This window comes from Raphanus sativus, chromosome 1 (assembly GCF_000801105.2).
Source record: "Raphanus sativus cultivar WK10039 chromosome 1, ASM80110v3, whole genome shotgun sequence".
NCBI classification, from domain to species: domain Eukaryota; kingdom Viridiplantae; phylum Streptophyta; class Magnoliopsida; order Brassicales; family Brassicaceae; genus Raphanus; species Raphanus sativus.
The window spans coordinates 5,810,748-5,834,496 of NC_079511.1; the positions used below are offsets into that span (position 1 = coordinate 5,810,748).

The 23,749-nt window shown below is 31.6% G+C and overlaps 2 protein-coding genes and 1 long non-coding RNA gene across 4 annotated transcripts; 1 reads left to right on the top strand and 2 right to left on the bottom strand.

Moving 5' to 3' along the window:
• Positions 1–736: 736 nt before the first annotated feature.
• Positions 737–3,312, top strand: LOC130510642 (uncharacterized). Of its 2 annotated transcripts, none has more exons than XM_057007153.1 (3): positions 737–1,110; positions 1,758–1,889; positions 1,979–3,312. In XM_057007153.1, exons 2-3 carry the CDS (start codon positions 1,770–1,772, stop codon positions 3,074–3,076), a joined length of 1,218 nt encoding a protein of 405 aa, XP_056863133.1. In that variant the 5' UTR covers positions 737–1,110; positions 1,758–1,769; the 3' UTR covers positions 3,077–3,312. The 2 variants fall into 2 exon arrangements, with proteins under 2 accessions (XP_056863133.1, XP_056863130.1); XM_057007150.1 differs by having other exon boundaries at positions 738–1,110; positions 1,754–1,889.
• A 1,523-nt stretch (positions 3,313–4,835) lies between these two features.
• Positions 4,836–11,218, bottom strand: LOC108811589 (protein NRT1/ PTR FAMILY 6.3). The gene is made up of 5 exons (XM_018583654.2): positions 10,872–11,218; positions 10,509–10,686; positions 10,389–10,428; positions 8,285–8,859; positions 4,836–5,904 (listed from the first exon to the last, which is right to left on the bottom strand). Exons 1-5 carry the CDS (start codon positions 10,981–10,983, stop codon positions 5,037–5,039), a joined length of 1,773 nt encoding a protein of 590 aa, XP_018439156.1. The 5' UTR covers positions 10,984–11,218; the 3' UTR covers positions 4,836–5,036.
• Positions 11,219–21,727: 10,509 nt separating this feature from the next.
• Positions 21,728–22,259, bottom strand: LOC130498310 (uncharacterized). The gene is made up of 2 exons (XR_008937211.1): positions 22,230–22,259; positions 21,728–22,081 (listed from the first exon to the last, which is right to left on the bottom strand). It is a non-coding gene; the product is annotated as an uncharacterized LOC130498310 (long non-coding RNA).
• Positions 22,260–23,749: the final 1,490 nt, after the last annotated feature.

Below are 23,749 nucleotides of genomic sequence, written 5' to 3' on the forward strand. Positions count from 1 at the left end.
TGAGTCCTACCAATAATGTTGCTCTTAAACAGCAATATTCAAAGTTTTTTAAATACTTTTTAAAAATAAAAGGTCGTACAATATATATTTAACTTAGCAAATAGTATCTCACTAAATTGTGGGTGGGGGGGGGGGGGGGGGGGGGGTGAGCAATAAAAGAGATGTAACAATTAAAAGATCATGGCAGAAGCTGGGAAACAGAGCCTCCTCCTCTACTGACACAAAAACTATATGTTTGGTCCTTCTTCTTTCCTCAACCCCACGCACTTCTGACCTAAAAATCTCTCTCTCTATCCCTACACGACAGCTGCAACAAAAAGCTACTTATTTTTCAATTTTAGTATTCTCTCTCTGTCTCTCTCTATCTACTTTTTTAAAAAGGACTACTATTATCGTCAGTTGTCACTAAATGACTAAACAAATCCCATTCTATATCATAATTAGAAGAAAATTAGAAGAAAAAGCGAGGAATCCTAAACACACTTAAAATCATTATTAACGGAGCATCTCACATAATCCTTCATTATAAAATAAAAAAGAAGAACAGAGAAAAGATGGATTAATTTAAAAAATGAAATCTTTTCAAAATTTAAGAAAACTAGTGCATCTAGTGGTTATACTTTAAAATTTAATTACATTAAATAATGTTAATAAAATAAGGATGAAATATTTTTGTTAATGGATTCTGCTTTAAAATCTTTGTCAATAATAACCAAACAAAAAAAAAGAGTTAAATAAGTATAAATCTTAGAAAAAGATAGCTCCTCTGATTGTTGCACACTAACCACTTTGATACCCTTTTTACTCTCTCTCTCTCTCTCTGAGATTTTGAGAGAGTCTCCTCTTTTATCTCTCTCTCTTTCGGTCCTCATGATCCGATTTTATTTATTTTTGTAAATTTTATGTGATAGTTACATATACACGTTATATGTGTGTGTGTATGTGTGTACCTATCTTATATTGATGGAGACAATAACCATTAGAATCTGACTAATGGATCTCATTTCTTCTTGAGAGATATTTCTCTGGTCTCTTTTCATTCCCCTGTCTCCCAGATCTGTTCGTACCATTCCCAAGCTTCAAGCTTCTTCTTCTTTTTTTTCTTCACGGGTAATATTCCTTTATTTAGTTTAATACTTTATTTCTTAATCTAAAGTCCAAGTAGTAATAATACTATGTTTTTGTTTTGTTGGGTCATGATAAAGTTTGATGCTTTTCCTTTTCCCCTTATAGCTCTCTAACTGTTGAATTCTGGTTTGGGCATATGTATATTTACTTTGTTTATTTGTGAATAACGAACCTCTGCTACGTATTTGAATCTCTTGTAAAGCTTTTATGGAATCTTCCAATATATCATTTTTACTTATTTGCATGTTTTAGATTAATACTCTGAAACTATATATATACACTCTTGTAAAGCCATTAACGGAAGCTCTTTGTGTCTGTCTGTTCGTGTGTTGGTGATCAATATAAGGTTTAATATCAATCAGTGGACTTAATATTTTGAGGGTTTAGCAGATGTTTTTCTAAGATTTAAAACCTTTTTTGAAAATATGAATTACATAGGAACAGAAATCAGTTATGTACATTGATGTTTTCTGTTATACATTCATTGGTTTTAATCTTGTTCGTAATATAAACAGTTTAATTATATAATAAGCTTCCATGGATGTTCTGTTTATGCTCTTGTTAGTTTTATATATGTGTTGGAATGTCAATGCTGAGCCTTTTTTTTAACTGCTTGATTTGTTAGTTAGAGGGGAGACGCCATGTATTTCTTCGGTTTGTCCAAAGAAGAAGTGTTGTCACAGAAACATGTTGTATCATATAAAGAGACGTCTAAGCAGAATCCAATCGGTACTACTACAGTCACTCTGTTTGGGAGACAGGTTAGCTTTTATTAAGATGCTAAGTCTAGTCCAATGTTTTTGGCCTTTTTCGATGTTTATCATTATTTGATAAGATTATCATTCTCCAGGTGTATCCGGTGAAAAGAGAGAGCTCCAGTCTCAGCAATGGATGTATGAGGATACAAGAAGATATCGATCTTCGGTTTCCTGCAGATCACTACGCTTGTAATGAGGAGAAAGAAGAAGCATTAGCCACAAGCTGGAGTGGCAAGAGAAACCCAAAGATTGTTATTGATCTTGAACAGCTTCCAACAGCAGAGGATGAAGATGTTACTGTGAGAAGAAGTCCTGAAACAGAACCATCATTCTCGCCTCATCAGTCTCTCTCAGTGGATGATGGTGTGGAGTCAGGTTTACTGGATCTTAATAGATTCCCTGCTGATGATCAGTTGGTTGTAGAGCCTACTTACTGTTTCTTACAAGACCTGAACTGTCCTTACATCGAAGAGACAGAAACTAGCTGCGAGAAGAGCGGTGTAGACGATGGTCCCACGCCTCTCTGCTCTCCTGAATCCCAAAACGTCAATGAGAAAGACGGTAACGCGTCTCCAGCTTCAGATACTTCTTGCTGCACCACTGAGAACAACTTGAGAAGAGGAGCTTCCTCCTCTCCTCGAGCACCAGATCCTTCTTGCCGTACACGGCTTGAGTTTCCTGTCTTACCAGAGGAGGAGGAAATGGCAGCTGAATCATTAGTCCACATATCATCATCAGCGGTTTCATGTCGAAACCAAGACTTGGAATCAAAGCCTGTGTCGAGAACCAACAGCTTGGAATGTTGTTGGTCCTGCGATTCATACGAGCTGCAGACGTTAGGTATAAGCGAAACCAACACGGAAGAAGACTTGTGCGTGTCGTCAATGGCGCGGGATGAGCTCAGTAACATCGCAAGAGATAGCAGCAGGAAAGAGACGGGGCTCAAGCTGAGAAGAGGGAGGAGAATGAAGCACTTTCTGAGGGAGATACTCCCAAACTTAACGTCGCTCTCTAGGCACGAGATCCGCGAAGACATTAACATCTTGGAAGCGGTTTTGAGATCAAGAGAGTACAAGAAGATGCAAGGGAAAGGGAAAGATGTCGTCAAACTCGGACCTAACAAGAAAAACAAACGTTCAGTGTCACAGAGGTACGCTGGTAATAAAAGAAGGCGAAAACATGATGAATGAGTTTAATGATGTCTCTTCATGGCTTTTCAGATTTGCTTCATTGTGTAATCTTTTTAACAGTCTTATGTTGTTCAATTCTTTTTTTTTTTCTTATTTTAACTTTGTGACATTGATTATTGATAAGAGGAGAAAGCTAGTGAGGTGATGATGACATTATGTTCCTCATCCTCTCTCTCTCTCTCTCAAAATGTTTACTTAAATTGTTTGTTAGGGAGAAACTGAAATGTGTTCTTGTATTGGATCTTGGAAACCCAACATTAGAAGTGATGATTTATGGGCCGTGGCCCATTTAATTAATAGGCCTCTGATTTATTATCATTACATCTCTGAATTGTCGTTATAGACTTGTTGACATCATCTTCACAATCACTGTGCAGTACTCTCGGTTTTCAATTTTGTGAAGTGTTCCGACCGTGCTGAATCTACCACAGTGGGTTTAGAGTTTTCTTATGTTTAATAATGTATGGTTTATTTATTTATTTATTTTATGTGTTATTTCTTCATTGATTTGTTGTATTGTAACCAGAGTTAGTTCATCATGTTGGCTTTAGGCAGTTACCAGTTACTTCATTAGTTGAATAACAGTTAGATTACAATATCAGATACCTCTCACGAAGATATACACTTTATCCAGCTCAATCCAAAATAACGGATTGTTGAAAGAAATATCTGAAGCAGACCGTTGGATTAGTATGGATTCTAGTTCATCAATCAATGAATTTGATTAGATTGGTATGGATTCATATACTGATGGATTGGATTAATGTCCATATGCAGGAATGAATATAACTGATTTGATGTTCACGATTGGGGTGGGACAATATTTGAAATCATAATAGTCACTCCACTTATGTACATAAATTAAGATAATTAATTAATTTTTATATTTTTAAACAAAATATCATTAACTATACACATGCTATATTTTAATCAATAGAAAATAAACCGAAAATATAAAAAAAATTATCTAACACATAATAAGTTAATAAATTTTATACTGAAATTTCATTATCTAATTTAAAACGAATAATTTTTCTCTCTAAAACGCTGTTTCTTAACAAGGGAGAAATTATTAAATTGTAATTTATATCTACAACTTAGATAAGAGCTGGGAGACAACTGTTAGACAAACAAACGTGCACAAAACATTCCTTGCTATTTTTATATCGTAATCATATATGGAAATTACAAAACAAAGCTCCATACATTTAGCTCATCTTCTATCATTTTGGAACAAATGCATGAAGGGATTGTCCTTTAGGGTCATCAAGCCAATTCACAAATAATTTCAATCAATAATTTGGCAAAAAGATAATAGTCGCAGTGTTATTTGTCTTGCTTAAAATATTCAGGATAATCATTCAGATGAGTACTTTCTATCTCCATTTGTAATTCGTTTAATTATGTTTATCTAGTAGTATATAATTTTTGAAAAAAAAATAATAATATAAAAGTAACTAGTCTAATGTAGAGGACCCTCGTAAAGTATATTTGATCTTTGTCATATAGGTTTAAAGATAATTTTGGACTATCTCCCTAATAATTCATATTGCCACTTGACCAATAGTCACCGAGGGACAAATCGATCCAATAGATTCTCAGAACTGGGGTCAAGAATTCAATTATATCCAAAAAGAGACAAAGTTGAAAATAGAGATCAGATAACTTTAAATTAAAACAATACACATCTTTTTTTCTTGTAACACAAACAATACACATTATTTGTGTTACACATAAGAAATTTTCCATTTTGTTGTTAAAAAAAGACCTAAGAAATTTTACAATTTATGCTTTTAACAGACCTAGATTGGAATCTTTATCCCTTATCAGTCGGGCCATTAATATTTGTCGACACGGACCAAGAGGTAACTGAAAATAATCATCATAAAATATACCACAAAACTCGAAATCAAATTTATACATATAGACAATAACAAAATATTCATAATCATCATCATGATCATGCATGACCCATGGGAATATCTGGCTCATCTTCCAACTCAATCCCAAGCTCAGCTAGTCTTTTGTCCTTGTAAACGTACCACTTGGAGAAAACGAGGAAAATAAGGAAGTTCAAAGTAACAATTACGGTCACGAGCCAATAGAAATTGTATAGACGGCCCTTGTTCAGTTCATCAGCGATCCATGGATGAGATTTATCGGTGAATTTCTCAACGATTGTCACGAGAACAGAGCTGAAGAAAAACCCTAACGCCAGTGTGCTCAACAATAGCCCCGTGCTCATCGTTTTCATACCTTTAGGACACTCTCTCAAAAAAAAATCCAACTGTCCTGTGTATATCAGCGCCTCGCCGATACCAACGATAAGGTATTGTGGGATGAGTAGATAAAACCCTAGAGGAAGCGTTTTGACTGTTGGACCGTGTGAATGTGCGGTTCTAAGACGTTTGATCTCTACCAAAGCAGCTACAGCCATACCCATGGCTGCGAATAAGAGACCTAAACCAATACGTTGAAGTGGTCTTAGACCTTGGGGGTAGTTGAATAGCTTTTTGCATAGGCGAATAGCGACGCGGTCGTAAAGGGCAGTCGTTAGGAGGAGACCACCAACATAAAAGACGGCCATGGAGGCTGGAGGGATCTCAAAGCTCCCAATGTGACGGTCCATTGTCTCCGATTGTGCGACTGATAATGTCGTCAATTGTGCATGGACGGTCCAAAAGAGGATGCATGTTGCCCAAATTGGTAACATCCGAACGATTTGTTTCACTTCCTCAACATCGGTTAGTGTTGAAAGTGTCCATTTGTTGAATACGTTTTGGGTCATCGCCGTTTCTTGGTCCTTTATCGCTGCCTTATCTAATGAACTGAAGCATAAAAGTAATATAAATAGTCATCAGATTATGAATTTGAATTTTCAATGGAGAAAAATGTATTGTTGAATTAAAGACTTGTTGATGATGTTAAAAATATATATATTTCGTGTGTTACATAGAAAGAGTTGGCTTGTCCCTAATTACTGATTCATTGATCTTTTTTTTGTTCTTGATTTGTTATATCAACTTTTTTGGGATATAGCCTAATCATTGAATCAAGATAATGTAGAGAGAGTTTCGTGGAATCTTTTCAAGACGCTATACATATGCACATCAGCACACATGGCAAAGAAATATACATATATATATATATGCACATCAGCACATACATAATTGCTTTTAAAATTTAAAGTAATGTCGAAAGCATAACTGGCTTTGACCCAAAAAAATTAAAGCAATGTAGAAAAAATTGAAACAGGGAAAAGTGTATAAAAGGTAAAAAAAATTCTAAAGTTTCAAGAAACTTGGAATTGCCCAAAAGTAGACTAATGAATGAAGCAAAAAGAGCACGCAAAGCACGTGACGGTAGGTTTCTAAAGTCGAACTTTGGGTTTAGCCCGGTGGAGGTGTAAAATAGTGGAGGTGTTACGAAACGAGTGGTCTCACTACAAGACAAAACAACTGTCTTTTTTTTTCCTTAACATTTGAAGACAATACAAATTGTCCCCCTAACTTCTTGTTTCTTTTTTCTTTATTTATATCTAACCTTTGTATTCTTTTGTGTCTATTTAGGCATGCATAGGGATTGATGCGTAAAAGATACTGTATTTAGTTGGCAGAGAAATATACTATAAAGAGAAAGGTACGTACTTGATAGGAATATTTTTAAGAGTCAGGTATCTACTGTATATATATGCGTATAGATTTAAGTTTTCAAGGAAGATAATCCGTTGATAAAATAATATATTAACAAAGTAAAATAAATTGAAATATTTAACATTTAATCTTTCCCGCAGATTGTGGCTAAAGCCACTCGTTTTTTATCGATCAAATAATCCAACAGATGGTGCGAAATTTTCTAAGATAAATTATTTATAGGTAAAAAGTAAAGATGGATAAATATTACCCCACCTCCATATCATTTTTTTGGGTAACCCCACTTCCATATCCTAATGAACTTTTTCATTATTATTAAACTGATTATCAAATATTTGTAATAACCTTTCTTCTTTTCTTACTTATTATATATGTATCGAACCTTACGTGCTATCTAACGTAAATACACACACATATAATATAATACAGAAAAATCCATAAACATTGTAATTAGCTGTTAAATTCATGTCCTGGCATGGACCAGTTCGGTTGTATGATCGAGTAACAATAGTATTGTTTCCTTTTATTTTATTATTATTATTATTTTTCAAAAAAGGGAAAATGTTCAAATCCCTTTTAATTGGATTCTAATGCCAAGTAGGCATATAATGAAAACAGTGGTGGTCTCCCTTTGACTAAAGGACACGAGCTTTTTGAGTTATTTCTCACCCACACAGCCCCACTTTTAATTTCATATTTCTCAAGTATATACTATCACAAGGTTAAAAAAAAGTATATACTATCACAATTAGTTAAAGCCTCTGTTCAAAAACACGGCCGCGTACCCATATAATCGGCCGCTTAATCGTGAAACGTATGGTCACCGAGGCGAGTTAGGTCAATTCAGATGCTTGATACGGCAGTCCGAGTTATGGCCGTGTAGAGCGTAGATTAAGGTTACGCGTCCGCGTAATGGAGAAATCGAAAGGTTAGAAAATCGTTATTCAATGCGGGTAAACAAGATTACAAGGTCAAAATCATGTATTATAACGAAAATCTGTTATGACTGAACAAGAATCGTGAAAAAAAAAGTTTAAAATGATTAGAATCGTGAAGAAGTAACAGTGGGAATCGGAAATTAGGGTTTATAATCGATCTGGGTAAATGAAGAAGACGATGGCATAATTGTAATTTCTCATTCATTAATGCAAATGTGAAAAAAAAAATTAAAAACGCTACTGCCTGGACTCAAACCCGAAACGCTAATTAACAATTCCACACGCACACTGCTAGACCACGTAAGTTTTTATTTGTCTAAGTTATATTTTCACGTATATAGCCTTAAAACTAGGCGACGACTAATTTTCGATTAATCTCCGAGTTTTTCATAAATAGCTAGGCGTAACCCGAGCGAACGCACAACGCCTAGCGAGTTTCCGAACAGGGGTTAAAACACACCTCAATTATTTGAAATCCCATATTTGAAATTAACCATTTTAATAAAATATAGAGATTGTCAAATTTGTCAGGAATCGTTGGTGGGATTTGTTTCTTTAAGTAAAGTGTTCGAAAATGAATGAAAAGAAAGGAGCTTATTAGACAATAAAAATCGTACCGGAATTGTTTGGTATGCGGCAGCTTTTGTTTACTCTTCATCGAACTTTCCGCAGCAATAACATCGTCCAAGTCGTATAGATATGAGGGGTCCGACGGCAACTGGAGCCGCCTATTCCTCCACGCCGCCACAATAACCGTCGCAACTTGCGTCATTGGGCTACCGATCAGCTTCTTGAAACGGTAGCGATTAGTGCCGGCCAAGAAAACGCTTAGAGCAAGTACGATTGAAAACGCGCAAAGACCATATCCCCATTTGCGTCCAACATCGTCTTGTATGTAGACAAGGACCGTCACGGCTAAAAGGGAACCAACATTTATACAAAAGAAGAAGCGGTTGAAGAAATATGTCATTTGTGACCGTTCTTTCGGTTCTATCTCATCGAATTGGTCTGACCCAAAACCGGAGACACTTGCCTTCACGCCTCCGGTTCCTAGGGCCGTGAGGTATAAGGCTAGGTATAGGACCGTCAGTTGTATTCCACTGGCTTCTACGCAATGAGACGACGTCGTTGGGTTGCATCTTGGTGGTCTAAGTCCCGGTATTATAGTTGAGAGGGTTAAGATCGAGACACCCTAATAATCATAGTCATAACATAAATATCTATCTTATTAAAGCTGAAGTACAAATTCGGTGTGTTTGGATATTTGGATAAGAGTATTAAAAAAAATTGGTGTGTTTGGAAACATAGATTGTAGTCTTTTAAAAAAAAATTTGTTTGGAAACAAAGATAGTAATATTAAATAGAAAAAAATAATGGGCTTAAGTTATTAAGTCCATTATAAAAGAATGTTGTCAATATATATAAGAAAAATACAATACAAAGCTCAATTTGAAATACCAATTCAAATTATGGTTTTTATATTTCATATTAAATTTTTAAAATATAATATATGTAATTATTTATATGATGATACATATTAAATACTATTAATTATATCATTACTTATATGATGGTACATATAAAATACGATTAATTATATGATGAAATTATACGATATATAATAATGACGAAGGATGGGTTTTCAGACATCCATACGGGTTTAGTTCTGATCAGTTTGCGTTTCTGGTTTTCAAGGTCAAATATTTCAGTCCTATTAGGATGTTTCTAAATTTTTGTTTGACTTTGATTCGGATCTTTACGGGTTTGGTTTGGGTTTGGATAACATATTTAAATTATTTTTAAAGTTTTAAATCACTATATATTTAAAATTTCTCAAAATCTATAAATAAAGTAATATATTACCTATAAATTTAAATAACATATGTCAGAATACCTAAGATTAACATATCATTTGGTTTGATTTAAAATTTTGGATACAAAATCAATAATTATTTTAAGTATTTTTGGTGATTTGAATATACTTTAACTATTTCAGATATTTGTTTTTAACTATCTATATATATTTTCAAGTATTTTAAACCAATTTAAAGGTATCATTCTTGATGTTTTATATACATTAAATACAAAAATAATTAATATATAAATATATAAATCTATTTTTAGATAAATTCAGGTACACGAATACTTCGGTTCGGATCCGATTCGGTTCTCTAACTAACAAAATTTTGAATAATTCAAATATTTAATCAATTTATGTTCAGGTTTGGTACTATATTTGCGGATTGGTATCAGTTATGTTCCTCAGATTCATTTTGCCAAACCCTAATAATTACATGAAAAACAAATATCATCATATTTTTAAAAATATACATCCGCGGAGGTGCAGAGATCAAAGTATAATCATTTATTTTAACAACAAGCCAAATAAATATGTTGATTGAAGAGCGAATAAAACAAAATTAGAGAAATACATAGTTTATCAGAGGCACTCTATATGTCGAATTTATTATAATGAAAATTTTATTAAAATAAATAAATTCAATAATTACAAACAAATAATATTTTTATAAAAGTGAAAAATAATACCCGCGCTTTCGAAGCGCGGGTCAAAATCTAGTTCTTCTATTAAAAAAGAAACAAAAAATAAAGACGTATGCCGTTTACTGTTTTCATCTGTTTATTAGAGTAGTCAATATTTATAATTTCTTCATTTTCTTGGCTATAAATTTTGGTAAGACAAACGAGACTCTAGGTCCTCACCGTGGCTTGGATTCCGGCGAATATAGCAATCGTTAGGTACCTATATGAAACAAAATTATTGTTCTTAACATGAGGACAAGAGGAAAAAACAATGACTATTACTTAATTATATAAACAAACCTTCCGAGAAAGGTGTCGGCTATGAAGCCACCAAGGAGACAGAGCATGAACGAAGTTCCAAGGAAGTTGGTGACGGTGTTAGCCGCCGTTGCATTGCCTAAATGCATAGTTCCCGTCAAATACGTCACCAGATTAACGCCGATACCTAAAGTCGTCAGCCTTTCTACCGCCTCAATACCTTCAAATAAATATTATCATGAAGTTAGATACATCCAGGAAGAAATGGAAATTAACATTGATAACCCAATAAAAGAACTCCAACCCATCATGCACGGCGGCGCTAGCCCATTTACCGTTGGGCATATATACCGGTGATAGATTTTTTTTAGAAATTTAGTTGTAAATTATTATAATTATACTTACAGAGAATCATGGCGGCGCTAGCCCATCCACCGGTTTTAGAGCGGTCAGCAGGGCGGCCTTGGAAGTCCCAAGCATCGAGAAGGGTTTGGGATTTAGTTTCAGGAAGAGACATATTTTCAATATTGATGAAAGATTTTTTAGTTTTCTTTTAGGGACAAAGGTTTGGCTGTTCAATTACAAGCAAAGTTCTAACAAAAAGAGTGTTTGTTTGAGCTTTTGGTTGCTTTTGTGATATCAGATGTGTTCATCTTTGGAGCCTCTATCCTCTATTTATAGTGGGAAACTCCCCAAGTTGAGTTTTTAAGACAAAAAAATATAAATTGGAGTAAAAAAGTGACACATGTGTGATTCTGATGAGTGTTGTTTGATTGGGGAGAGAAATATCAAATAAAAGTAGTAAATATATTCATATGTATAAAGAGAAAATTGTGCTAGATAGAGATATCAAAGCCAAATATTACCAGTTCCTCCGACTTTGGAACTGTGGGTGTGAACTTTTCCAAATTTTGTTGCAGCATGAGTCTACCATTATTAACCCCGATTTCTTAAAAAAAAGAAATTGACGGTAGATTTACTGAATAATACACCCTAGCTAGTATCTATATATTTCTTTGCATTCTAGTTTTATACGGTTACTATTTTGTTTAGAAAAATCACTATACGTAGTTTTTGGTTCTAGATTGAGAGACATATGCAATTTTTCACATTCTGTAACAGATGATCCTAAATCAAAGATCAACAAAATTGACATGAAAAGAATTTTCAGAAATATTTCTACATCTATAGTATCTGAGAGTTCTATTAAATCATATGAAAATTTTCAAATAATCATATACAAAAATTGAAAAGTCAATAAAAGTTAAATTAGGTAACCGTGTTTTGTGTTAGAAAAAAAAAGGTGACTGTGTTCTTTTAGGCTAATACTTGAAAGTTGGAACTAAGGATTTGTAGAAATGTTATGATTACATTAGTGTACCAATTTTCTTCTTTCGTTTTATGGGAAAGTCTAGCTTGAGATTTAGTGGCTCAGAAAACATGATTAAAGCCTAAATTCTTAACTAACATTTAATATTTTTTTAACACTTTTCAGTTAAAAAACGGTTTTTATATCTATTATCTAAGAGATAGTTCTTAGTTTTTCTTAATTAAAATCTAATTAAAAAATGTCTCTTATCCGAAACAAAGAATCTCAGTTAAGAAATTGGGGTTACTAATGGTAGATTCATGCAACAAAATGAATATTAGAATTATAGTTATTTAACATCAACGTGAAATAAACTAATCTAGAGTGTCTTATGATTGTCACATGGCTTTCATGAACCTATAGTTTTTTTTTTCAGTGGTTCTCTTACTTTCTTAAGAAAATAATAGCATAAACAAGAAGAAACAACGGAGAATAACACAGTTTTTAGAACCAACACATAACTAAGTCATTCAAAAATTGGTAAGAGAAAAGCTAACTGATCAGTCTCAAAGTCTATGTAAATATCCAGTACAAAAATTTAAACAAATCAATCTCCAAGAAAATGCAACAAACCACAGTATACATGTGTATTGCTTTCTAAAATTATTTATTGGATTTTCATAAATTAATACTAAATGAGAAAACAATACTGTACTCTTTATCATGTCTTTCCGATCTCCCAGTTTTCGATATGGAGATGGATGAAGTTTCAAACCCATATTGCTCTATTGACGTAAATATCCCCAAAAGTTTCATTATTTCGGACACATACAAAGATTACAGAAGCCTGTACAGAGGTGACAAGAGACAACGAGGAGTCACATTCAAAAAGGAAAGGACTCAGAGGAGAATGAGAGGTGAACCCAAAATTTATTATCTTCTAGTATTGAATTAAATTGATAAATGCATCATCTGGAAAAGAAATGAAAAAGAACAAATTAATACTCATTCTGATCTAAAATACATGAATTTTAAGATTGTGCATAACTATTAAGAAATGTGTTTCTTTATTTTTAAAATATCATTGAAATATAAATTAAAAATTATCCGCCTGGACCTATCACAAAATAATAAAATATTATTGGTTCACAGTTTTTTTTGATAAAATTAAAAAATATATTAATATATGAAATAACATCTATTTTAAAACATCAAAATTTTTCTAAAACACCATCTATTTAGAAACGGAACAAGTAAATATCTAAGATCATCCTAAATTGAGAAGTGGAAAATAAAGATGAAAATGAAAAAATGGATGGGATAATATTTTTTAGGCGGAGCTGGCTTTGCTTATAAGTATATATCCCAGGGCCCAGTGTTTTTAGCACGTGACAGTTGTGACCAACCAGAGATTCTCCCACAGCGCTGACACGGCACTTCTGTTTAGAACTTAACCAAGTGACTTTTCAAAGCTAAATATTACATGATTTGATGTGTGGTTTACATAATTAATTACCAGTACTTGTGCAGTAAGATTCGAACCTGCAACCTCGAGGTAAAGTCAGCAAAGGTACTTATTTTGGGTTAACAGTATTTTTTAACTTGATAGATAAAATTAAATAAAGCTGTAGACTTTAATGTGTGACATTGACAAACTTAATGATTAATAACTAACTAGAGCTGGACCCGTCCGACCGGACGGGTAATTATTTTCATTTTTAATATAAATGAATATTGTTTAAATATCTATTGGTTTATATTTTTAAATATTTATCATATTTTCAATAATCAAATAGTTTATATGCTGTAAAAATAGTGACCCGTACCTGTTATTAAACATTTGACAAATTAATATTGACCTATTGATAGTTTGAGTAATACTTCTTGTAACATTAAATTGTTTGCCAAATGTAAAAAGAATTTAAATATTTTGATCAGATATGGATAATATGGTAAGATTTAGATACGTTAGAAAAAAATATTTGGTTATAACATTAAACATTGTTTTACAAGTAATTCAAAGATATTTAAATTTAAGTATTAATCTTTCTTGTTGAAAATAATTAATAACAACCAAAATGGTTAAACATTTATTTTAGAATTTTTTGAAAAATATATAATCTTAGGTGAGATTTAATTATATTAAAATAATATTCAGTTACAAATATTTCATCTTGTTCTATAAGTAGTTTAAATATATTTAAAATCTTAGAATATATAGATTTTATTGTTCAAAATAATTAATGATAAATTAAACATATATTTTAGGAATATTCATAATATTGTTAAATATCGAATTTAAACTTGAATTTTGTTCAAAATAATTAATGGTATTGTTAACATCGATTTTTAATATGAATATTCCTAAAAATCAGCTCCTTTATTTTAGAAAACATATTAAATACAAAAATTAAGCCGAAAGTAATTTAGGAAAATGTTTAATAAATAGGAAAAGACAATGATTATTTAAATATATGTTCATTTAATTATTTCAGTGGCATGCAATTGTAAATAAAAGTGAAAACTAAGGGATATTTTATATGGGTACTTCTCTTTTAATAATATAGATGGTATTTATATTCCAGCAGGCGACGAAGGAAGAAAAATATTACAGGTTCACATTTTTTACACGGATTGATTGAATCATGAAGAAGAAGGATCAAATAATTGGGCATGAATCCTTCGGAGGATCCCAAAGGCCATGGTTGACCAAACATTAGAATGACAACTTGTTCAATAATAGAATGTTGACAACATTGTAAATAGGAGTATATGTTTTGATATTGTTTTCTTCTTATTACAAAAGAGGAATATGTATTTAGCAAAAAAAAAGGAATATGTTAGAATTATCGGTTTGGGCGTCTTGATTTGATGACTTCATTATTGTAAAATTAGTTAACAACGTGTTTTGGTGAAATAAACGACTAAGTGGGTGGTAGTAAAGATATCCACTTGTCACAAAAGAGTGAAACATTTACTATATTTTCGTTATGACGTCAAATTTCAGTTTGGAATTGTAAATACAAATAAAATTTAAATTTTGGTTTTCAATAAGTCCAACTCTGGAAGGAGAGAACGAATTAATCAAGCATCAGGGACAATGTGGTTTGGGTAAAAATATATTTGAACTTTACTACAAGAATTTTTTTGTTGTGTCTTAGAGAATTTTCAAAAAACATTTTATAATTTCATATTTGAAGTTTTTTGTTATCTAAAAAGAAATTTCAAAACTTTAAATTTGAAACTTTTAGTAGTGAAACTTCAAATATAAAGCGTTACTACTCAAAACTTCAAATTTGAAGTTTCACATTTTTATTTACATTTTGATCTTTACAATTACATATTACATTTTATGATTTTTAGATATTTTGTTGTTTATCATTTTAATCTTTAAAAAATCATATCTTATAATATTTCATATTTATTTTCATAAATTTTAGTTTTACACATAAAAATAAATATAAACCTTAAAATAAGAAGTTTTAAGGTTTGAAAACATCTTTAGATTTCAAATATGAAATTTAAAAACATCTTTAAACTTCAAATATGAAGTTTTGCAAGTTTAAAAATATAGTATTTTTCTTGTAGTTTAATTTTTAGTTATGTATTTATATTTATAATTTATATATTTACTGTAAGATTTTATTAATTAATATTAATGTGATATTTTTATATATGTGATAGTTATTTTTAAGTTTTAGGGATTTATATTAATCATAATAAATATAGAGATCATAGTGTAAAATACAAATAATTTTGAAGTGTCTGAAGTTTTTTTTTGGAGAAAAACACATTGAAACTTCAAATTTAGAGTTTTGCAAACTCTAAAATATAGAGTCATTTTGGAGATGCTATTAGCGAACCACAAGTGAATTACATATATCGAGATACATTTTGTACTAATATTATAATTAAATATATTGATATGATCGTATCAGCGAGATTTTGAATTTTGAAAAACAGCAAAAGTTTCATACTAAATGACCTTCATAATTATATTTATTGTTTAAATTGCAAACTTGTTTTTTGTACATATAAAATCCAGATACTTTTTCGATCTAGAAGACACTGATCACATCTGAAGTAGCATTTAGTTATATTCTTGATTAATTATATTTATCTAACTGATCACATCTGAAGTAGCATTTAAGAATATAACTTGATTAACAATACTAAAAACCCACAAATCACACCTTCACCTTTACCTTAAGGTTGAAAGTAGATTCTGAAAATAACGGTCAAAGCGGTTGAAACACTGTTCTGTTATAGGCTTTTTGCAACAAGATTTTTCCATAGACACCTTACTAACATTCTATCTCTCTCTGGTTCGCCGGGAAACCTTCTCATAAAACCTCTATGTGAATCTCCTAACTAAGTGTTCTTGATGACTATGGAAAGCTGGGAACATCAGCTTTCTAACTCTAATAATCTTGTCACCTAGATCTTTATGTATCGACAAAAAGTCACCTCTCAACATGGGTCTGTGACTGGAAAAACAGATCTGAACAAATTTCAGAAACATATTGATTTTCTCTTAAATTGTAGATCAAATAACTAATGGAGCTTACCTCGTAATTGAGAGTTCGTAGTGGCTATTGAAAGATGGGAACGTCAGCTTTCTAACACTCTCAAGAACATTACCTTATTCCTTTTGAATCAACGGGAAATAGAATATTTTTCTTTCAACATGTGGATTGAATAATTAACTGAGTTTACTTCGTAGTTGAGTTTCGAAAGTTGTTGTGCTTCCTTGCAATAAGATCTATCAATCCAAATTGGGTTCTTTGTTTAAATTTTTATTAACTGGACGTAACCTTCTCTCCAAAACGAAATATATCATTATTAACAACAATCCACACAGTAATGAAGCAAGGTTCTCTCCTGGTGTTGACACATCAGACTTTTAGATCATTGTGGAGTTGCCATGTCAATAAATGAAAAAAGTTGGATTACCAGTCAAAACATTTCATTGTTTACACGTCATTCAAAATTATACACGTCAACTATCTATTCTCTATGTGTCTCACAGATTCTTTAGTTTCATCATCCTCAAAAAACATTGTTCCATCTATATCCATGTACCATCCACCGGCGGCTCAAGACAAATGGTACTGACAAAACAATCAATTGAAAGTGGAGAAGAAAATGCTTGGTGTTGCAGAAAGTGTGGATAGTGACCTCATTTGCTCAGATATTGACGTTGGTGGCTTGGTACGGCTCATATGGTACCGGTGTGGATCTCCGGTGGATATATTCCAGCGTCGAGTGATGGTGAAGAGCGGAAGCTCCGACGTTGCTCTCTCCTCCACGTCTTGTTCCCGCTACATTAAACCGACAAGAGTAAAGATGACTTTATCACTCTATGGACAACAGATACAACGAACCCGGTGGTGATTAGTTTGCAAGTGGTACTGGTGGTGACGATCGGAGAGAATCGCAACATCTTTTCCGCACACATAAACAGAGAGGAAGATTTGAAGGAGTAACATAGAACCATGCGAAGGCAGAAGGAGCGGAAAAAGAGAAGATCAGAAAAAGGAGATGGTGGTAAGAAGCATCAATGATTAACTCACAAAGAAGATGACGGCTTGGCTGTAGGTAGAAGAAGATAGATATACTTATATAATTTATACACAGGTTAGGTTAAAGTAAATAAAAGAATTGAGTTTTGGATTGATAAAAAAAAATTAGACAAACCAAACCCGTTTTAGTGAGCCGAGATATTACAATTTATTACTAAATTGGTGAAATTGAAGTCCATGTAACATGACATCATTAGGGATCATCAAACATGCAGAAGACCACAAATCCACATCCATAATTCCATGGGTATCAAACATTGATGGTATTATTTGATGAGTTGTTAAGTTGAAACTAATCTGAGATTTACCAAGAATAATTCCTCATGAAAATCTAGAAGAGTCGGTAATACTAGCTCCGGTTCTAACTGCTAAGAAAAGTCGGTCATTCTAAGCTATGCTCTAATTCTGATGCAGATGGTCGATCTCATTATACATCTGCAAATAAAAAATGCACAAACATTTATGTGAAGAATTTGATCGAAAATATTACATAATATATTCTACGTAAAATATTGGTGATGGAGAATATTTACTGCTAATATTATAAAATTTTATATCAATTCTTTATTTAATATATCTTAACCAAAATAAATAAATGAAAATATATCTAAGATTTTTTAGTCATGAAAAAAATTATAATTTAAATATCTACATATTTATTTTAAAATATAACTTTAAATAAATGAAAGTCGTTTACTTTTTGGTTTTCAAAAATAAAATTTTGAAATTAAATGAAAATAAATGAAACTCGAATTTTTATTTTTATTTGAGACAACAAAATTGCTAAAACACGTTTTGAGAAAGTAAAAAGGTTTCAAATATTTTTAGAATGTGAGATGTCAAACAAAGTCCCACATTGGATATTAGACAAAAGAAAGTCTAATATATAAGGATATGTTCAACTGTAATTAGTACGAGACCTTTTGGGAAGAAGCTCAAAACCAAATCCATGCGGGCTTATCATTAAGGCCCAAAGTGGACAATATCGTACTAATCGGATAAATAGAGTTGGACATGGGATTTTACAATCCCAACAATTGGTATCAGAGCGGTTTGACGAAGAGATGCAAGAAGACCAAAATACCTTTTAAGTAAGAACGGGTAGAAGAAAAAAAAAGAAGGTCTGTTTGCAGAAACGTTAGAAGATCATGGAACCTGTGATGTTGTGGGAGAAACATTCTTAAAGAAAAGCCCTGTGATTAAGAAACACACAAGAGATGAGTTGTGGTTCTTAGTTTGAAGGGGAGAATGTGAGATGTCAAACAAAGTCCCACATTAAATATTAGACAAAAGAAAATCTAATATATAAGGAGATGTTCAACTCTAATTAGTACGAGACCTTTTGGGAAGGAGCTCAAAACCAAATCCATGCGGGCTTATCATTAAGGCCCAAAGTGGACAATATCGTACTTTATAACTGAACTTGTCATATTTTCAAAAATATTTTTATTCTTATCGATAGAATGTAATTTCTACACTGCGTAGACAAGAAACCATTATGAATACAATTATTCCATAAGCAGTTTCGATCGTGTGGAGACTTCTGAGTTGTCTGTAGATTTCTAATTAAACTTTAGAATTACTTATAAAATTAGAAGTTGCAGTCATAAATAATATAGTTACCTTTACAATGTGTAGACTTTGCATTCCTCATACTTAGAAGTCCATTAAAAGATAAATTATTAGTTCTACCTAAAGCAGAATAACTTTTTAATGTAGAATTCAATTTCTACCATGACATTTTTCAGAGAAGATGAATTATTTTTCTCTAAAGCATAACTAAAAATTTTTAATTTAACAAGTTTTACAACCAAAAGATACCAGTTTTTATATGGATATTGCATCAATTGTGTCTATCTTATATAATTTTTTGATTAAGTTTGAAAAATGGAAACGATAATTGAGTCAAAAAGGTACAAAAATTATAATAAAGAGACAAAAGATGCTGTTTTTATTCTATTTTGATAAATTTCTCAATTATAAATTTAGTGAACCAGAAAAGTGTAGGAAAAAAAATGAAATGGACTTTTAACCTTAAACTTAAACTCAATTTAAAAAAAAAAGTATAAATATAAAGGTGATCTAAAGAAAAATCATGTGTATATCATTTAGTAAAAAAGGATAGAATACAAAATCGAAATAAGGATCAAATACATTTGTCCATTAACTAAGCCGGCTATCAAATACACATATTAAGAAAATAATTAAGCTCTTTATATTATTTTTAATTAGAGTTTCACATTAATTTTTTTATTTAATCAACAAATAAGGTAAAAATAAAGATTAAACTGATTTTTAATATATAAAAATGTAGAACTGATATTTCTATTGAAATAAATATGAAAGTACAAAATACTTATATGAAACAGAAGGAGAATAGTTTTAGAGTCTTTTAGACCACATACTGGAAACTAAAAACTGCAAATTCGTTTTCTGAAAAAATAATATGATATTACACCACCAACCTGAACAGAATTAACTTGGAAACTAATTCGTTAAAGATTGTCAAATAAATGATAGTTATACAATAACCTAAATATAAAAATATAATATATGTTTAGATTATAAATATTATACAAAACTTATATTAATATAATTTATTCATTTATCAAATGAAAATTTTTTATAAACAATAAAATAAAAATAAATTCCGCGGCGAAGCGCGGGTAACTATCTAGTATATCATAATTATGAGTCAAAATTCGTGGAAATCTTGCATCCCCATTTGCGCTTCGTTAAGTTAATGAAGAGACATTAGCCAGAAAATAAGGGTTTATATAGTTACATAAATTATAAATATTTAGCTGCCATTGAATTATTAGATTTTCCATTTTCACAATGATGCTCAAGAAAATAAATGTCGTCAATGATCATGATATACACATATGTAATGTTTAGTAAATTAGTTTGAATTCGTATATAAGATACTCTATTGCAGTTTCGTAGTCTTCTAATGTTAATATGTAAACTATTGATCGGGTTTTCGCATCTCAGATTTGATCTGGAGTTTCTCTAAACCTTTTTAAATTGTTTTGTAGAATTTGACCAAACGCTCTAACTGATGGGCCACATCAATCTAGTTGCTACAGTTATTAAAATGGCCTAATATTTATTGATGGGTCTAATCTATCTACTCTTACGGCTATTATAAATTTATCAATTGGTAGCTTTTTTTTTTCCCAACATCAATAGGTAGCATATATATAAAATTCTTTTTTTTTTGTCGACTTTCAAATTCAAACATTTAATAATCTCAGTTAAAATAAAGTAATAACTTATAAGACCCAACAGCAACATGTTGGCTCATCCAATGGCCCAAGCAAAGACACAAGAATTAGGCCCATAAAGCAAAGAGCAAGACCAAAGTGAAACCTGCAGCGAAAACAGAGGTTTCGACGTACCGTTGGCGAAACGAGACGAGGCAACTTCTGGGTATTTTTCTTCAGTTCGTACGCGCCTCCATTTTCATGGAGAGAACAGTCTCCATCCTAATGCTGCTTCAACCAATCTTACATAGCCCACTTAATTTACGATTAAAAATAGCCAAATTGGTTGCCTTCTCTTCTTGAGTTGGGTTGTTTTCGTTTCTTTGTTTCTTTTCCTTGATAATTTGTATGCAAGATTGAAATTTCAGAAAATGGTAATCTTAACAACTTACCAAAAGAAAAGAAAAAGAAGCCAAATTCCATTAGTTCCAGATTTTTGTTGTTGTTCATATGGTGGCTATCCTTAGAAGCTGAATGTGTGATGGATAATTAAAAAACAAAATATTGCAAGGTTTACTATATAGCTAGTCTGTAGATCTTGGATTTATATTCATTATGAATATGCAGATCTTTAAAAAAATCGGATTTGCAACTTGCATAATCATCATTTTAGGTTTTCTGAATTTACCTTATTTATTATTTGTCAAAAAATGGAACAAGGGGTCAAATCTAGCCATGCACTTGCGTACAAGTTTTACTTTATTATATTTTAGGTGGTGCATACGCAGATGGTCGTGTCTTGTCACGGGTTCCCATTTCCTATTTTTAAACATAGTATTATTAGTTGCAATAATTTATATTTTTCAGTTTTTTTTCTTTTCATTCCCTAGGCACTACTAAAATGGCAATCAATAATATTTTACTAAACTTATTTTGTTAATGAAAAGAAGCTAAAAATTAATCAAAAATAATATTAATTAATGAAAAATAATTTTCCGACTCTAAACCATAAACACTAAATTTTGAATTTTAAAGTTAACATAAATCCTAAAATTTAGAGTTTACAATTTAAAGTCTAAGATTTAGACATGACTAGAAAAAGAATTTGAAGATTGAATTAGACGAAGACCCACCAAACAAACAGAAGAAAAAGATACAAACAAGTCAAACTACTTGATCTTATCCATTTTATACTCATCATGCGCAAATGAAAACAGAGGGAAGTTTTTTTTCCACAAATATTAACGAGCAGACTCAAGGAGAAGGGAATATGAATGTCAATCCCTAGAATGTTACATTTTATGGCGGTGCAAAAACAAGCGTCAGCTTCGAGCTTGATACGCCCTTGAAAGCATTGAGCAGCGGTGTGTCTGGTGGGTTTCCGATGACAATTCTGACAGCGCCATCCAGTATTTTGGCGCAAACGCCGAGCTTTAGGGCATTGTATGCATTGTAGATTGATAATAGAATTAGGGGTTGGATTGGCTCGGTGGCAAGCAAGTGTTGCAGCCACTTGCACTTGCATACGCAAAAAAATAACATGAAAATAAGAGATGAGAATAATGCTGCAAAAAAAAATCAGTGGGATTCCATTTATCTCCAAGTTGATATAAACCCTAATCAACTTTGCTAATGTATTATTATAGACCGTAAGTTGGGCTTATACCGGATGAAGGATGAGAACTCTGATGTGAGTCACAAGCAGTGTTCAAGAACGCTAAGCGGGCGGCGACCTAACGCCTAGCGCCTAGAACGACTAAGCGGACACCTAAATTATTAGTTAAGCGGTCTAGGCGTGTATAAATTATAGCAATATATTAAATATATGTAATATTTTATATTTAATAATAGTAAAAACTATTATTTATATATGATAAAAATTATTTTCATAAGAATATATATTATAATATATTAATTATTATAAATTATGAATAATAAATTATATATTATTTATTATTACAATATTATAATTATCTAGGCGGTTTAAAGAGTAATCACCACGGTCCTATAACGCCTAGCGCATAAGCGCCGCCTAGACGGCCGCCTAGACCGCTTTTTAGAACACTGGTCACAAGACTCGCTTGTGTGAAATAGATAGTAGGGAATTGCTTTTTTTTTTGATCAAACGTATGGAAGTGCTATTAGAGCATGCCCATCAGCAATCCCTCCATTCCCAAATTCCAATGATTTCTTTTTATTATTTTAATTTTTTTTTTCGTTTTGACTTTAAAAAAAAAAAAAAATAATAATAGCTCAGCCATTTGCGGGCCGCCACGCGGCGTGGGGCCCGCGAAAGTGATACAGGGTCATAGCCAAGAGTTTTTCTGATACAGGTTCATAGCAAATGGATTTTTATATTATTTTTTTTCTTTGGGAAATGTGTGAACTCCCAACTTGATATTTCAATGGGGGTGCTCTTAGTATTAATTACCAAGTTGATACTTATAAGACTATTTATCAAGATGTGATTTTCGATTAATTAGGAGATGCTGATATAATTAATCTATGTGTATCAACTTATATCTGTACTCTAGTAAATGTTGTTTCAATCGGTGCTCAAGAATGGGAATCGGGATCCCAATCCAGTTTCGATTCAGATCCATTTAGATTTTAAATTTTTTGAATTCATGAATTTTAGCCTTATTCAGATATTATAAAAGTTCGGATCAGATTTTGTATGTGTTTAGACGAATTTGGTTCGGATTTATTTACATATCAAAATCCCGTTGAATCTAGAATAATTTTGGTTTTGAATATTAATCAGACTATATGTAACTTCTTCAAACCATGTTGTTGTCTTTTAGAACAATTTTAAGAGATCCATCTATCAATCATACGAAACTCTTTTTGAATTATACATGACAACATCAAATATATTATGACGAACCAAATCCTTATACGAAAGAAAATCATATAATGAAAAATAAACAAATTAAATTAACAACTATCAGCTTAATAAATCTATATAAGAAACACAATTTAAACTTAAAAACAATAATATTGTTTAAAATTCAGAAATAAATTTATTCATAATTGAACTTTAGATATAATTTTTAAAACATAAAAACATCAATATTTACCAAATATCAAAAATATATGTTAATCAAGTATTTCAGTTAATTATTTATGTAACAAATAATTAGCTCAGGTACTTGATAATATTTTAATGTGTTTTATATACATGTT

Bases quoted from the DNA above. Each gene is read 5' to 3' on its own strand.
- LOC130510642 (XM_057007153.1), top strand. From the start codon at position 1,770: ATGTATTTCTTCGGTTTGTCCAAAGAAGAAGTGTTGTCACAGAAACAT. The intron at 1,890-1,978 runs GTTAGCTTTTAT...ATCATTCTCCAG, and splicing joins TCACTCTGTTTGGGAGACAG to GTGTATCCGGTGAAAAGAGA.
- LOC108811589 (XM_018583654.2), bottom strand. From the start codon at position 10,983: ATGTCTCTTCCTGAAACTAAATCCCAAACCCTTCTCGATGCTTGGGAC. The intron at 8,860-10,388 runs GTGAGGACCTAG...TATGATTATTAG, and splicing joins TCGCCGGAATCCAAGCCACG to GGTGTCTCGATCTTAACCCT. The intron at 5,905-8,284 runs GTACGATTTTTA...TTTATGCTTCAG, and splicing joins CCGCATACCAAACAATTCCG to TTCATTAGATAAGGCAGCGA.